The sequence below is a fragment of the Semicossyphus pulcher genome, unplaced genomic scaffold, assembly GCF_022749685.1.
Source record: "Semicossyphus pulcher isolate SPU_LCO1_2020_fin unplaced genomic scaffold, fSemPul1.0.p SCAF_16, whole genome shotgun sequence".
NCBI lineage: Eukaryota > Metazoa > Chordata > Actinopteri > Labriformes > Labridae > Semicossyphus > Semicossyphus pulcher.
The window spans coordinates 23267812-23284462 of record NW_027211670.1 but is presented as its reverse complement, the minus strand read 5'-3'; the positions used below and the strand labels follow the sequence as shown (position 1 = coordinate 23284462).

Here is a 16651-nt window from a genome sequence, read left to right as displayed (position 1 = left end):
CGAAAAAAAAATTATTATTCGTTCCCATCTGTCAATCACACGCCACCCCCTGGTAATGTGGAAAAGAAAGGAAGGAGTGAAAAGAGGGAGGGAGGGAGGGAAATGAGAGAGGGAGGGACACAAGAAGAAGGTAGAGTAGAGTTGTTACTCAACTTGTTTCATCCGTGATCATTGAAAAATTCCCCAAAGCGGCTGCAGGTAGCTGAAGGGATGAAGGCCGGCTGCTCTGCAGAACAGTCGGGGTTCACACATGCTGTTGACACATTGATTTTTAGGGGTTGCGCCCTGACTAATTGATCCGGATATACGCCGATACACTGCGCACACACATGCGTCGACACACGCAAAATATCCGTCCCACTCACAGGGACGTTTACAGTGAATTTTCTAAATTGTTGTCCGCCCACCCCAACAGGGGAGGACATAAAAGGGGACACAATAAAGCCATAAACTGCGGTGGTGGCTTGGCCAGGCATGCAGGGGTTATATGCTTCAGCGGCCCAAAGGCGACACATTTTACATCAATACTATTGTCATTCTGATGGGGCTGTGGGGCGAGCAGCCGTGGGACAGGGGGGAGGAGGAGGAGGGAGAGAGAGAGAGAGATAGAGAGTGAAGCAGGAGGGTGGGACACTTGTGATGGACTTAGCCTGAAGTAACCACGCATTTGATTCACACACACAAGGAAACTGATCAGGGCGAATACAAACAAGACACCCGGCCGAGATCAAACAGAGCCGGTTGTAGTGATGGCAATCTCTTTGAGAAGTTTTGTCTCAGAGGATTATCAGGCGGTAATCGTGGAAAAGATAACGACAAAACATGTAAGCACTGCGCAAGATGTTTTGGAAGCAAGCTAAATAAATAAATAACCTCACAGAGGAGCTTTTTATTAAAGGTGAGGCCCCAGTTTGGTGCTCGTCTTTTGCCTAACGCTCTTTACAGACTGATGCTGTCAGTGGTAACATGTGATAATAGAAGTCTTCGTCAAGGCTGTAGTTTGTAGTTGCTTTTAGTTACATTTCAGGTGAATTCACTTTTTTAATTACCTCAAAAAAGATTTTGTTGTTGAAAAGTCGTTTAAAAATGTGAGTTAACACTTCTTAAAAGTACAAGTACAAGTCATTAGACCAGATGGCTTACATGATAGATTTCACAACAGATTTAGTGTTTGCAGCCATATGGAAGCCAGCTTCAGGGAGACCTGTTTCCAAGGGAGAAAGGTCGTGATAGGTTCAGCGACACAGTGAGAGATGTTTTATTGATTCCATCCTGATTTAATATCGTAAGAAAAGAAAAATGAATGAAAATAATGTGTTACCACTAAAAAAAGAAATGTCACATACACTCGGGTTCGCTGCAACGGTGAAACATTTTATCAGGATCATTTTTTCTACATGTCCGTCACGATAAATTGTTCTATAGAGCTGTCTGTTAAAAGAGCATCCTAAAAGTGTCAGAAACCTGGAGAAAAATATAGTTTATTAACCTGCACTTAAGTCATCTAGTCCACATTTTTAAGACTTTAGGACTAACAAATGTCTCTCCAATGCTCAAGGAGAACAACTTTTGCTCTATTTTTAGGCTCGGTTTCTTCAGTGTTCATTGTTCACAAGGTTTCTACCAGGAGCTGAATTATCCGCGGAGGTCTCCCTCTTTCCAAAACAAACCAACACAGTAATTAAAAGTGGAAAATCACTGAATAAAGCAGTTTCATGTCAAAAATCAGGGTTTCTAGAACAGTCTTTGGCAGTGCTTTGTGGGCTGCCAATCGAGCGGCCGCTAACTTTAGCTTGTCTTGTTTCACCAGACGTCCAGTGACTAAAATCCTTCATCCAGTTTAAAGAAAAGTTTAAAACAACAAAGATCTAAAATGTGACGTGATTTTAAACAAGGAAGTAATAAGTTGGATTGTTTTAATGTCCGTCATGCAAGCTAAAAACTGCCGACTGATAGGTGGTTATATGCTGTTAGATATGAAGAGACTGAGTTGCTAAAATGACTGGACACTTCACTGTAGATAAATACAAAGTTTGTCACGTCACTCTTATGTGGCTTTAAATGTTTATATGCGAGCAAAGCATCCCAGTTGTCGTCCCCTCTGATGTGTGTTGCCTGGGGGCCGTGCTCTCTCTGCTCAGGACCTCCGGGGCATGACTGAGCTCTGTGGACTGAGGGGGCTGGAAGGTCGCTCAGCAGGGGCTGGGAGCGTGCACTCTGCAGAGAGGAGGCTGAGTGCCCACCGCAGGGAGAGAGCCCAGTGACCACAGTCTGGAGGTCAGCAGTGGAGTGCCCCCCTTCACCCGCCCCTTCTGTTTTATTCCTCCATAACAAAGAGGATGGGGAAACAGGCAGTGACTGAGCAGCACTCGACCTACCGCCCTGTTTGAGAGGAGTAAGGGGGGGGTTCCTCCGAGTCTCTAAATGTGACAATAATTGATAGATGTCTTTGTGAAACTTGTATGAAGCCTGCTCTCCAGCCAGACGTGGTGGGGAGTCTTCTCCATTCTAGCAATAAAGATGACTTTTCAATGCCTCCACTCAAGCTGCGGTATGTCACGGCGGTGCTGACAATGAGGCAGGTCTGTTTTCAATCACCAACATTGTTGTGTGTTACGGCATCGTCAGAAATGTGCCTAGCTCAGCTCTGGGATTTGGATGACAGTCTCTCTGTAGGAGCGATAGACGGTGCGTAGGGCCAGGGATGGATGGGGGGAATGTGACGAGGGTTTAATTTATGAGCGCAGGCGGAGGAATCAGTCTGCGGTCTGCATCTGAACAACATTGAAACCACGTTTCACAGGTTGAGGCCACAAGTGCAACGCGAGCAGTCTGGGAAGGCAGCAGCGATCGGGGTCAAGAACGATGTGGGAATGAGCTGTGACTCAACGACACTTGTGCTGCTGTTTGTGAGTGGTGGCGTTTTGTTCGAACCTCTGCAAAGGAAGGCCTCGGTCTGCGTGTCTGCATCAGTAGGTGCACAGGAGGGGGAGGCACACACAGAGGTCCCCTACCGGGCCGGTTTCTACGGTGACCTGAGAAAGGCCGTAACCAGGTCCGGCTCTTTCTCAGGCCTAATCAGCGTATTACCACAAAGAGGGACATGTGTTCGGCCCCCCCACCTCTCTACCCTCCCCGCTCAATCCGACCGGCATGGCTGGACACAGGCAGCCAATAAAACCAGGATTAGGAGGGTATCTACACACACTGGGCTGTAGCGAAAAAGTTTCTGAACACGCCCAATCCCGCCCTGCTCCCTTCACAAACGTCTTTTCAGCATTCTTCTCCGTCTCTCATTCCTTCCATCTTTCACTTTATTTCGCTTGCTCCCGTGTTTATATCCTTCCTTTGCCTCCTCCTTTCAGGGCCCTCACCCTGTAAGCTCTTCACACAATGGGGCATCCAGGAATTACTCATTTTGCCAGAGCAAATTCCCAATGCCTCTTTCCCACCTCCCCCTAAAAAACTCTGGACCCTGTGATAATGAAATGTGCTCCATCATGGCAAAGTTGTGCGTGTGTTTGTCTGTGTACATTTGGGGATGTTGAATCCATTTTAAAAAGCTTTTACTTTTATGCATATTGTGTTTTTTATGTTTTTCCTAAAACTAGATGAAATAATCATGATATGTAACCCAATGTGTTGAATTGCAACTCCTGTATCCTGATGCATATCGTAACGCCAAGTCCTGCAGAGACACAGCCCTACTTCGGTAGCTTTGTTACTTATTCCTGCCTGAATTCAAGCAAATTGACTGGAAATCTTGCAGACAAATTTCCTGACCAAGAGCCACATTTCGCCTCCCTCTTAAGAACTAATTTCAGGATTAATTTAAACCAGATAAAGATGATGATGAGTCCTGGTGTGCATGTGTTCAGTCTGTGCAGGAAGTGATTTGTGTTTACTGTCATGGCTCGTCTGGGGAATTTTGGAAGTCATGCTCGTCTTTGGCCGAGAGACCGCTGCTGCCTCACCTCCGAGTCCTTGCTAATGTGTCCTGGAAATGGGTGGGTGTTAAGGATAATATCAACGCCTTTGTTAGGCCTTTTTAAGACGGGGGACAAAGACGACAAGAAGTCTTCCCCCAAATAAACCTTTTTCATTAGAGCAGCAAACACTTCATCCATGGGGCTGTGTGTGAGCCGCTCAGCAAGGTCCCACAGGGAAGAGCCTAAACCCTCAGTGGTCTTCAGCCGGACACTGAGGCGGCCTAATTAAAGGGCACTTAAGCCCCACAATGTGCGGCGGTGCAGGTTGGAGTTGGTGGGGGTCCCCGCCGAGAGGGACAGAATTCATGGCACTCGTAAACAAGGGAGCCCAGGACAGAGGGACAGAAGAGGGCTATGTGCCAGAGACTTTGTTCACACAAGATGAAGAGTCAACAGCCTCCCCATCCCTCACCCCTCCTTAGCCATCCCCCCTAATAACCACCTTCTTCAGAGGAGCTGCAAACACAATGCCGTCCCACTCCCCTCCTCTTGCTCTCAATCACTGTAGGGACAATGAGGGGAACCCCCCCACCCCAACACCACCATCCTTCTGCCCCTCCCCGACCCCCAAACAGACACTTCTTTTATTGAAATTCTTTGGTGTTCTAATCCTCAGCTTCCTCCAGGGGCAATAATGGACTCCCTGCGTCAGCCTTTTCCAGCGGGGCTATCATCCAAGCCTGCCTGGGTCACAAGTCCACCTCTGCTATTGGAGGGAGCCGCCCCAGCAGTGTCATTCCTGTCACCGTCTACGGGTCGTACAAGCCCCGCTGCCATTGACCTTAAAAACACCCCGAAAATAATCAGCTGCCTTCCTTAACATTTAGAGACAAGGTGAAAATGTTTACGGTTTTTGCATGGCACTTATCATCTTTGTTGAATTTGAACAAATCCCCTTTTGGCTTCACATGTATGTTCATCAGCACAGCGCACAGATTCAGGGCTCTGTGTGCTCTGTTCGTGGAAAGTGTGGCAATTGCTGGATTCTCGTCAGATTGCCTTAACTCACAGTTTTTAAATGTAGAGCATGTAACCCCTGTGACCTCTGTGTATCAATCAACACCACTGCAAACTACAGTCTCCAAAATTACTGAACCTCTGGAAAACCTTTTATTCCCCACAAAAACAGCACATTTTTACTTTGATGGAGGAAGAAGTCTTGGATTAGACGCCATTAGGTACACGCCAGGTGTACCTAATGATATTTGTTCATACCTAGGCTATCCCTAGCCTCTGACTATGACAATACCATTTTACTAAGTTAATTAATTATCTTCTCTGTATGTTTATAAAAAGATCCTCTGTCATATAAGAATTGACCTTCCAGTAGCAGTTGGTTAGATTCACGCACCTATGGACATGTAAGGTTGTAACCCCTCTGTCTTTGTCTTCGGGTGGTAACAACCTTGATCAGTGGTAACACAGGTACAAACACAGGGAACAAGCTGAGCAGAATTATTACACCTGTAATCCTGACTGCAGCACTGTGCTTGTTGTAAAGTAATCTGACTGAAGGTCCAGAGTGGCAGAAACCAGCTCACAGTGTGTTGATGGTGACATCTGCTGGCTGCACACAGTCAGAAGCTCTTGGTTTGTCAAGAACAGACAGTATATGAAGTGTGCTGTATTTATGAAGGCATGATCCTTTAATGTGACACGATGAATACCAATTATTTTAGACTTTTTTTTAAAAGGGATTGAGTCATTAAAATGTTAAAATTATTGTGACAAATTCCCTTTAAATTTTATCTGATCTGAAAGCCATGTCTTTGGAATCGCTAAATTTCAAAAGTGTGTAGAGTGTGTAGCTTCTACTTCTACAAAACAGTGACTGTTGTGCAAAATGCCTTACAATTGAGATTCATTTAATTAAGTTGTTAAATCAAGTGCACAGCTTTTATCGTGAAGGGTTGGGCTAATAGTCAGGATTAAATCCCTGCATTGACAGAACTGTAACATCACCAGAAATCTCTGGAGCATAAAGGGAAGCAGCACCAAATTTCTTAGGCTGGAACATTGAAATATTGCAATCTGGAGAGTGCTTTAGTAAGTGATAAAGAATTTTCTTCCAAATATGTCTTTTAAAGCTGGCTTGTGATGTTATGCAAGCTGCAGTGTCTCAAATATAAACTAAAGCTTCAATCACTCGTAAAACTTTATCTACAACGAAGGGAAGACATGTATAGCTTTTAAAGTAGAATTCAAAACAGTGTTAACAGCACCAGATAAAGATTACATTACAACAGGAAGGACACTCAAAGAGCGCCGACCTGCACCAAGGCCAATCGTCCAGTTTTCTATGTATTCCATTCTGCTAGCAACTTCTGCACACTGTGTAACTGGATGTATTTAAAAACTATATAGTTGAAGCATCGATGTCTCAGCTATGCTTTTCTTTATCCAGTGATGTTTTAAGTTGGTTTTGTTGTACGTATCCAGATCAGCCCCAACATTGGATTTGTTCTCCGTCGGCTCACGTTGACCTTTCCATGAAATTTCATGAAAATTGGGCCAGTCGTGTTTCTGTTATCCTTTTTACAAACAAATGGCACCAAACAGGTTATGTGGAGCTCCGTGGCTGAGCTAGTCATTCAGAGTATGAAATGTTTTCTAATAGTTAAATGAAAGGAAGAACTTTAAAGGTATAAAGGTCCTGGGGTTACGTTTTTGTTCTTTCTTTGTTGAATTTGCAAATTCTCTCTAATATACCTGCAGATTCTGTACGTTGTTATGGTTATAAAATGATTAATTATATATAAAGTTATTTCTAAAAAATAGTCCTTTTTGCTAATGACATATAAAGAATTTAGTTCCCAGCTAGAGACGGTCAGAACATAATGCATCTTGTCAGTAATAGCTTTTATTACCGCCACAAGTCCTGCTAACAGAATCACATTTCATCTGAAAAGCTCAGCAAGTAGTCCCACGAGGGTTAGCCAAAGTGCTGAGAAATGTAGTCCACAGAAGAACAAACCTTAACATCTGTTAAATATGTGGTCGTGCAGAAATGGATACCACTGCCGGACTTTGAAGCTTTGATTTTATCAGCGTCAGTGGTGGCCAAAGTTTTCTTACGGGAAAGATCAGATACCCACTCCTGCGAGGCTGAGTGCACGTTTTTGTAGGATAAAACATAAAAGCAAGACTCGTTGGACAAAGACATTGTGTATATTAAGTGTATATTATAAATGTTACTGAAAGGACTGGAAATATTCAAGCGTCTCCATTTCATATCTGTCTCTAAATGTCATATATATGCAGATGACGTCTTGTAATTCTGACACTGTAGGCGTCATAACTCTCCTCCTCTCCTCAGGTCTGTTTTATCATTGTCACATATTTGGCCATTGTTCCAGTGCCAGCAGTGATCTCACAGCGCTGTCATCCATAGTTCGCATCTGAACAGAGCTCTAGGTTTACACAGCTAACACGGCTACAGCACCCAGGGCTATGAGCATATGAGAGAGTCCACTGTCAGTCGGCCAAACCTGTTTCTTGACACTGATCAGAGAAACAGTGGGTGTCACGTAACATGGCATGCAAGAAGAACACAGTTGACCCCTTCAGCCTCGGGCTCCTGTGGGCCTAAATTAGTATTAGAGCTTATCTTGGGACCTAGAACATGACACTGTTGATCTTTGATTTAGGGAACGGAGTATCAGCCACGTCAGTCATTTTTTCTTCGCCTCCAGGAAGGTCTCCACTCACCTTGGGTACATAAGTAGTCAAGGGCCTCCTTTTGTGCTGAGGTATCAAGAGCGTAGCAGAGACATCAGAGCCAGTGGATGTTTTAATCAAACACGTCAAATGAATTAAAATTATCTAAAGATCTGTGATCATTAAGTCTCACGTGTCCCTTGCTTTGTGTTTCATACCTGTAAGAGCTACTTTAATTCCCCCACGTCCTGGGTTAAGAGGATGGCTCCGTCAGTTAGTCATGCGATCTGTTGGTGGCTAGGCTGAGTCAGAACTTTTGCCAAATCTGAAATATTTCTACAATATTTGGATGGATTGCTGTGAAATTTGCAGAAATATTGTTTTCAGAGGATATATTTTACTGCATCTGATGATCTCCTGACTCTTGCTCTAGCTCCACCTTCTCACACCGTTTATACTCCTTTTGTAAAGCTCTTAACATAGTCATATCTCACTGGTCATACAGCATATTTTATAATATATTCTTAACTCTGCCTATTTATTTACCCGATACATATTTTACTTTACTGCTTCAAAAAAAGCAGCTATTTATTGTTTACAATGAAATTTAGCACAGACATTTTTGCCACCCGCTGAAAAAAATAGGTGATTCCCTGACTTTTACATTATCAGCACATTCAGTTCAAATGTTTGATTTAACCAATGCTTTGGTTTATGTCTAAATACCTGCAAAACTATTGGCATCTTCACCTGCCTCAGCTCTACATTGTATTTAATGCAGATGTGCACATGCTAACAGCCCTTATTTACATGGGTAACCTCGTTAACTTTTACCTTGTAAACATCAGTACGTTTGCCTTGCCACTGTGATAATGCTGATGTTAACACTGAACTCAAAGCATAAATGTCCTTACAGAGCTTTTATCACGCCTGTATAATTTTAGTCTGGGTTTTTTTTATATACTTTATTGTAAGATTGCAGAAGTTAAACTGCTTCTGCTTTATAATTTTTGCCTTCTTACAATATTTATGAAAGTTCAGTAAAATAAAAATCGGTATTTTTAATAGAACTTTTTCTTTTTTATATTATTTTTTGCAAGTTTAGAAGTCAAATTTGTTTAAAAATAGAAAAATAAATGTAGAAAACAGGAAATTACCTCTAGAAGAAAACACTACTATTAACAGTTTTTCAAATTCTAAAAAATATATATATTTTACTTCCTTAAAAGTTATTTTATGTAAAATATTAAATATGATTTCCTCCTTTTAAAACGTTTTAAATTTTCGTTACAATCCCAATTGTCATGCCTGTTTCCTCGGATCCCTCCTCCACTGTGACGTCGAAAGGGGGCGTAGTCCGCGTTCTGTCAACGCTTTAAACGCCGATAGGTCAGTCTTGGCCACGTGACGCATACGAACCAATCATAGCCGAATGCGAGGAGGGAAAAAACTCAGCCGAAATACGGGGCCGTGGTAACGAATAGCGATGACGTTACATCATGAACTGTGCTGTGTTGTCACCAGCTGTTGTCTGGAAGACGAAGGAAAAGTGGATGCGTCTCGGTTAATTGTGTGCCCGCGAGCAGACCGGAACACGTCGCAGCACGTTTGGAGCTGAGAGATGGTCCCGGATGACTGATCGATACACTGGACTCGCGCCAGCTTCCCAGTGATAGTATTAATTATATAACTGAAGGCATCGATGAGACAAAAACTGTGATAACGGACTAATACAGGTCGGAGTTGAAGCCATCTTTCTCTGCAGTGAGTGGAACTATTTACTTACTCAGGTATAACTGACATATATTAGTGTACTTTTAACTCTAGTAGTGCCAGGTAGCCCACTTGTAGGTGTGTGTAGCTACGTTACGGGTCATTATGTAGCCAGTTACATGCAAGGCTCTGACAACTTGCAACACAGCATGCTGGAATGAACAGGCGGTACATTGTTTACTCATGTCAATCAATTAGTGTTGACCAGGCAGAGAGTGACTAGCTCAGCAGTTTTTCTTGAGTGCAAAGGTTACTTTTTAACATATGTCAATCCAACCTATATCTTGAATTAGCTATAGTTCCAGTTCCACCATGGCCAAAGAAAGTACTTGTTTCTGATTGGCTGGCAGGTGTCTGTCTAAATCATCATGATTGTGCTTTATTGCACAACATCTAAGTAAACGGTAGCTGCTTTAGTATTGAATTAGAAGTGCATAAAACATGTAAGGCTGGGCTGCATGGTTTTAATCACTTTCACTTTTGAAATAAGTAAATACATCATAATATGCAAAATTATATATGAACATGATTCAGTACATATTCAGTGCAGTTAATTGGCAAGTATTTGAATCAATTTTGTCAAAACACTCCAAAGGTTTGTAATTTAAAACTCTTAAAGTTCTATTCTCCTAATTTTTAAGCCCAGTTTAAAATATTCTTCATTATATGGTAAAAAAGTCTGTTCAGTAGTTTTACTGAGATATAGTTGATACATTTATGAGCAGAGCTCTTAACGATGAACCAATAAAATAAAAAGTGCACCTCAAAGTTTGTGAATACAAGTATTGACTTATCGCCCAGCCCTACATGGAAGTAATTATTTTAATTGAACAGCTCGAGCTTCAAGCTAGCAAGTCATATCATTTTTTTAACAGCACACGCTGTTCAGGCAAAGTTAGATCATTGCTATAAGTTGTATTAACACTCCTTTCTGTGTAGCAGACAGGTAGTCACACCAGCTGGGTTCAAAGATCAAACACAGGCTTCAAACTGAAGGCAGACTGCTTTTGAAGTGGCACCGCCGCCATCATGAATGTGGGCACGGCGCACAGCGAGGTGAACCCAAACACCCGCGTGATGAACAGCAGAGGGATGTGGCTCTCCTACATCCTGGGCATCGGCCTCCTGCACGTCATCCTGCTCAGCATTCCCTTTGCCAGCGTACCGGTGGTCTGGACCCTCACCAACCTCATACACAATCTGGTAAGTGAAGCATAGTGCCCGTAATTAACATCACCACTCTTTTAAGATTTGTTCAGCAAGTCTGGTCAGTTTAGGACAATTTAGTGCTGCCTGATTAAAGGTTTGGTGTGTGGTGAAGGAGCATAACTTTACAAAGGAGTCAGGGGGTAACAAATCTCTGCACGAAGACAGGAATGTTTTATTTAGCTGCTCTTAGTCATGCTCCTTGTTACTAAATTGGTGCCTGAAATGTCTCAACCAGCATTTATCTTTCAGAGATGATTCCTCATCCTTGCATCCTAAATTTTGATTACCTGAGATCGTCTGCTTGGCCTGAGAAGAGTATTAAGTACAATTAGATTTTTAAGACACCCTATTTAACCCAGGTGTCCTACGTATTGTTTCACAAAGAGTGTAGCAGGAATGATGCGCCTTCTTGTCACGTCAGAGATAAGCTTGCAAAACACATGCCTTACTCTAACATTAAACAGAGCTTATTTTTTTGTTCTTTTATGATCATTAAATACTGTAAATATTTGGATATTCACTCCTGCAACTTTTCTGCTGGCCCGACTGCAACCATGACGAGACTTCCTGCTGATTTTCAAAAGGCTTTTACCTGACTTGTGGCTACATTTTCAAATTGAGTATAGAGTGCTAGATCATAGCTGTGTCCCAATCCAGCGGCTGCATCCTTCGAAGGAAGCGGTCTACAGAGGATGCGCAATTCATAGCTTGTGTAGGCCGTTAAAGCCGAACTGAAATGAGACGGTCTGGTCTGCAGAGGATTTCCTGTTTGCGTCACCAGCTGTTCCCGCCCTTACCCTTGCGTCACCAAACGCCGCTCCTGTCACCTAGCAACAGATAGCTTGCGGGCTAACTAGCTAGCATAACTAACGTCACGTAACTTAACCTATTATTTTAAAGATAATTTGTTTCAAGGGCCCTTTTGTTTTTGTAAACATGTGTAACATTTGCTATTCGAATGAGTTGAAACCAAATAAATACATACACATACATCTCAGGATGAGCTGGGCCTCGAAGGATGCACCCGATGGATCCTTTGTTGCCCTGGAAATGGACGCATTTGTCAGCTGCATCCGAAGGAGCCTTCGAATTGGGACAGCCTTCGGCACGCCGCTGAGGCCTTCGTAGGATGCAGCCCCTGGATTGGGACACGGTTTATATTGACACTTGGAACAACTTCATTATCCAACAACAAAAAGATACTCAAATGGGGTGTGTGTGTGATCTGATATCGATGTAGTAGGCCTAAAGATTATTGCTTAGTAAGGTTAAGGTAAAAGTCAAGGTTTTTTTGGTGCCTTGACCTCACCATTTTACAAAACAAAACAGTTAAAGTTTGGCAGAGTTCATGCACCAAAACTCCCTAAAAATCACACTTTGGGCCAAAATAATACATAAACTTATTTAAGTTTCACATGGGACACAGTGGTCTCCTGGGGTAAAAGAGATTTGCTTGGGCGTAGCTCCCTGAGGATGCACTGCATTGCCCTGCAAAGTCACTCCTATTCAGACGATATATAGCCTTTTTTTTAGGGATGGCTATGTTTAGTCGTCTAGGTTGCACTCCTAACACGTGGTATCCTGAAAGACATCCACTTGTTGCGTTTAAAGTCTGCAGAGTAAATCATCAATACGAGAAAATTAAGCATCTAAACTTCACATTACCTATTTACTCACTGTAAAATGTAATCATCCACCAGTATGACTTTTACAGCGTTCTCTTTCTGTCTCTGACTTTGTGTCTCTCGTCTCTTGCAGTGCATGTACCTGCTACTTCACACCGTCAAAGGCACGCCGTTTGAGACCCCAGATCAGGGCAAGGCTCGCCTCCTCACACACTGGGAGCAGATGGACTATGGTGTGCAGTTCACCGCTTCTCGGAAGTTCCTCACCATCACCCCCATTGTCTTGTAAGTGTCTCTCCGATCCTTCTGCTCTTCTCTGGTTATTTAACAGGTGGCGTGAGCAGCTGATCATCTAGAACGGATCTAGACTCTGTGAAACTAGTAGAGCAGGACTGAATGTTATGTCGTGCCAACATTTGACATTAAGACGGTGTCGACAGATGAAGAGAGTGTAAACAGAACAACCAGAAAAACTCCCAAGTGCTTCAACAAGGACATGATCCCTCACTGGCTTCCCACACACAGACACTGTGCTCTGTTTGTGGGTCTCTATGGAAGTGAGTGATTGCTTTTTCCCCCCGTGCCAGCCGCCTTAATCAGTGTGCTGCTGCCTCTACTTATTTTTTATTCCTAACTGAACTGGTACACAAATATAACTTTGATTAATTTGTGCACTTGATGAATTATCTGCAAAAACATACTTTTCTCTAAAAAATTAGCCTTTATTTTAGTTTTCACCCACAATGATTGATTACCCTCCCTGCTGCTCCCTTATTAACCAAGCTCACAAATTGTTAAGGGGCTTAGTATTTGCAGCAGGACCCCGTGCTGCTCTCCTGCCCTTTTCTGTCCTTATTAACCAGCAGAGTTCAGTTGACAGGAAGCACTCTCTCGGGCTCCCTGGGGTTAGTTTGCCAGCTCGGCCTGAACACTGTGGTGATAGCAGTTTTGCAGGTGGACTCCTGTGCACGCAAAAGCCTCCCCTTCATTTTGTTTAACAGCCAGAGCCAGCAGGGAGAGACAAGTGGTCAGTCTCCAGGCTCCAGTTGGAAAAAGCTCCACAAAAGTGTCTCAAGAGCTTTTATTGCATGTCCTCACTTGTTCAGAAGAGAACAAAATGTTCTGTTCTTCATACAAAAATCCCTGAATGGTGTGCACAGCTACATCCAAAGGCGCTTGTTTATATCAAAGCTGTATAGATTCTTATTGACTGGAGTGCCTCGCTGCAAAGACCACTTATGTGGAAGTGATGGATTAATAGCTTAGCATTGCAGCATTTAGGGACAGTTCAGGCATAAGCACCTGAGAACATCAGAGGGGAAAATGGATGATGCTCTTATACAGTTCATGAACTTAGACAGCGACATAAGGTCATTAAAGTGCACCTCTGCAGACTTGGAGACTACTGACTGATTATTACGGATTTTGTTGACGTAATTTTTTAACTTTAGCCCAAATTATTTGACTAAAAACATGAGGCAGAAGTGTGGTTTATAATCATTAAAATGTTAAATACCCTGATGTTTGGGGTTTAACTAATCACTGATGTTGCAATCCTGTTGTTCAGCATGTTGAAACAGTCTCTGAAATTCCAGTGTTGGAACCGATCCATGAGTTAGGAAACTTATCTTACGGTGACTATCAGAGGAAAAATAAGTGAAAGGTCTTTGCATACTGAGTTTGTTCTGTTCCTCAGGCTTGTTGGCAGAATGATCGGTCCATGACATGTTTTCAACCTCAGTCCTATCATGCTATCATGTAGAGATAACGCCATTATGGTGCAATTTTGGCTCTATGCCTTTGGAGGACGCTATCCGCTTCTCCAATGTGCTCTGGAAAACCTCAGCCAGACTACGTAACACCCGTCATCTGGCGGAGGCCAGGGAGCTCGCTAAACTACACTTCCTCAATCTAGGATGCCCGCCTCCAAGAAGACGGTAGTATTTCACAGCGTCTCTTTTCATCGTGCTCCCCTTATCCTTCGGTACAACGCAGGTGGACACCATGATGATCTGTGTTTGTAGGTATATTTGGTAGAACTCTGTTTTACCAGCTGCTCTGGTCGAAAGAACGAACAAATCAAGCAGGTAGACTTTACACGCAGACCTATGACGTCCCTATGTAATCACGCCCTTGCTGGGCCGTTCCTTTCAGAGGGAGGGGCGCAATGCACGCTGGGTGTTGTAGGAATGTAGAACGGGCGAAACCATATCGATTACAGTGAACACCAGCTTTGACTGACAGTGGCTTTTTCCAGGGGTGAATTGCTCCTTTAATCTTGAATCTGCTAATCATTATTTCTTCTTCTCTCTTTATCTCCTCTTGCAGGTATATACTAACCAGCTTCTACACCAAATACGACCGAGTCCATTTTGTGATCAACACAGTTTCCTTGCTCACTGTACTCATCCCCAAGCTGCCTCAGCTGCACGGTGTGAGGATCTTCGGCATTAATAAGTACTGACAAGGCTGAAGAGGACACCTCCTTCCTTTAGTCCCCATGGACTGCTGAGAGCACACAGAGTATCAGGCCTCTGATTTGGCTGCAGATCCACAAGGATCCGTGGCTCTCTGGCTTTCGACTGTGCTGAGCAGCGCTCTAAATGAAGCCTTCTGGGGATACTGCCATGGTACCAAACCCCAGGAAAGAGACACATTACACTTTACAGAGAGGACCAAGGGAAAGTGTACTGCAGTGCTTCTTTGTGGCCTATTTCCTTTGAGTTAAAGGTTTTCCAGAGACACTTAAAAAGCATTTGTAAGAGACTATTGTGTCTGTAGAAATGGCAGATTTCTGATGTGAAAGGTGTCGAGGGGCGAGGACAATGTAGCTGCACAAATACCATGTGCCATTTCACACCCACTGGCACAGTGAGGCGGTCGCCAAAGTTCTTTTGTATGTAATGATACAGTGCTGTATTTATTCAGCTTCTCTCCCACCAGAAGCCTCCTCTTACTTTGGGTTTTTGGGGCTTTAGAGGAGAGGAACCATTTTTTAATGAAATGGTGAGGGACCTGTGAACTGCTGCAGAGGCGAGACACGAGAAACCACAAAGTTTTATATTTAGCCCACGCTGTTGCGCTCAGGGCCAAGACTGGGAGGTTAAGCAACTCGTACTTTTATCTGACCGTTTCCATATTTGGACTCCTCCTGTTGTGTGTCGCAGTAAGCCTCCTGTCTGCACAATCGTCTGGCCTGAGTGCAGAAAGAATGTACTAATGCACTCTTCTGATCCGACATAACATAATGAGAAAATCCTACAACTCAGGAGCCGTTACATTAGCATAAGATTTTTTATGTCTGCATCTCACTTTAGAATCTGGATCCAAGTTACACTGGTTTACCAGTTTATTAGGTACGTCTGTGCAAGCTAGTGCAATCCAATACAGAAGGCTTGTCGATCCTGGTACACTCAAAAGTGTTTTTAATCTTCTGTTCTTCTGCTTTTACATATGAAAAGGACAAAATATTAGAAACACTTCTCAACACGTATAAAAAAACAGACAATATCCATCAAAAAAGGGGAAAAAATGTGACAAATGAAGCAGCAGGAGTGGGTTTGTCCTGCCAAGAGGACACCAGCAGTCAGTGAATGCAGCATTCCCATAGTATCACCCTCTTGAGTCTTTATGACAATTTTGCTCTCCCAGAAGACATTGAGCAACTTTAGCACTCATTTGGTGTCGTCCTTCAGATACCTGATGAGTGTTATTCCAGTATTTACTCTCCCTCTCCTGCTGTTTTGGTCTCAGCTCCTGGTTTGGCTGTTTAGCTGCTAAAGGCTCCATGCTTTCACCAGCTAGCCAAACATTTTTATCTGCTGCTTGGTGCTGGCAGGTCGCCCATCGTAGGTTTTTGGTGCCTTTTGCTTGCTGCTGAGTGTCATGAGAGCTTTGAGAGTTTGCAAACCAAAAGAACAAAGCTCTGAGTTAAAAGAGACCTAAAGGCTCTGTTGAGCTGAGGGGAACCACAGCTACCAAGTCGGGTGTCTTTTGGGTTTGTCGCTCCTAAAAGCTGCTCTCACACTGCGTAGTCTTTTTTTAAACACAGAATGAGGAGGCTTATCCACAGTAAACAACGTATTATCTCTAAAATAATACCTTTCTTATCCCTTGGGAGTCACACAAATTATATGACTAATCGTACGAGACCCCGCCGCCTTCCTTTTTTTCCCACATTTTCTTAATATATTTGCAGTGTTCGGTACTTTTCTGGACCTTTACCTTTGAGCAGTGGGTTTGTAGCCCCAGCCAATTAGGGCAGTCAGGGTTAGAGGGCAGGACCCTTAAAACGGTAGCAACCCGGTGCTAGGATGTTTCCAGAAGCAAGCAAGTGATGTTCTTTAGCCTGGTTTTTCTGTTGTCTTCACAAACTGCAACCACCAGATCCTACTTATT

General features: G+C 43.3%; 1 protein-coding gene across 1 annotated transcript; it reads left to right on the top strand.

Moving 5' to 3' along the window:
* Positions 1 to 9244: 9244 nt before the first annotated feature.
* On the top strand, positions 9245 to 14717 carry ormdl3 (ORMDL sphingolipid biosynthesis regulator 3). Its single transcript, XM_069664892.1, has 4 exons — positions 9245 to 9410; positions 10362 to 10622; positions 12387 to 12538; positions 14582 to 14717. Exons 2-4 carry the CDS (start codon positions 10449 to 10451, stop codon positions 14715 to 14717), a joined length of 462 nt encoding a protein of 153 aa, XP_069520993.1. The 5' UTR covers positions 9245 to 9410; positions 10362 to 10448.
* Positions 14718 to 16651: the final 1934 nt, after the last annotated feature.

Coding starts and splice junctions, on each gene's coding strand:
- ormdl3 (XM_069664892.1), top strand. CDS start 10,449: ATGAATGTGGGCACGGCGCACAGCGAGGTGAACCCAAACACCCGCGTG. Junction 10,623..12,386: donor CCAACCTCATACACAATCTG/GTAAGTGAAGCA, acceptor CGTCTCTTGCAG/TGCATGTACCTGCTACTTCA. Junction 12,539..14,581: donor ACCATCACCCCCATTGTCTT/GTAAGTGTCTCT, acceptor CTCCTCTTGCAG/GTATATACTAACCAGCTTCT.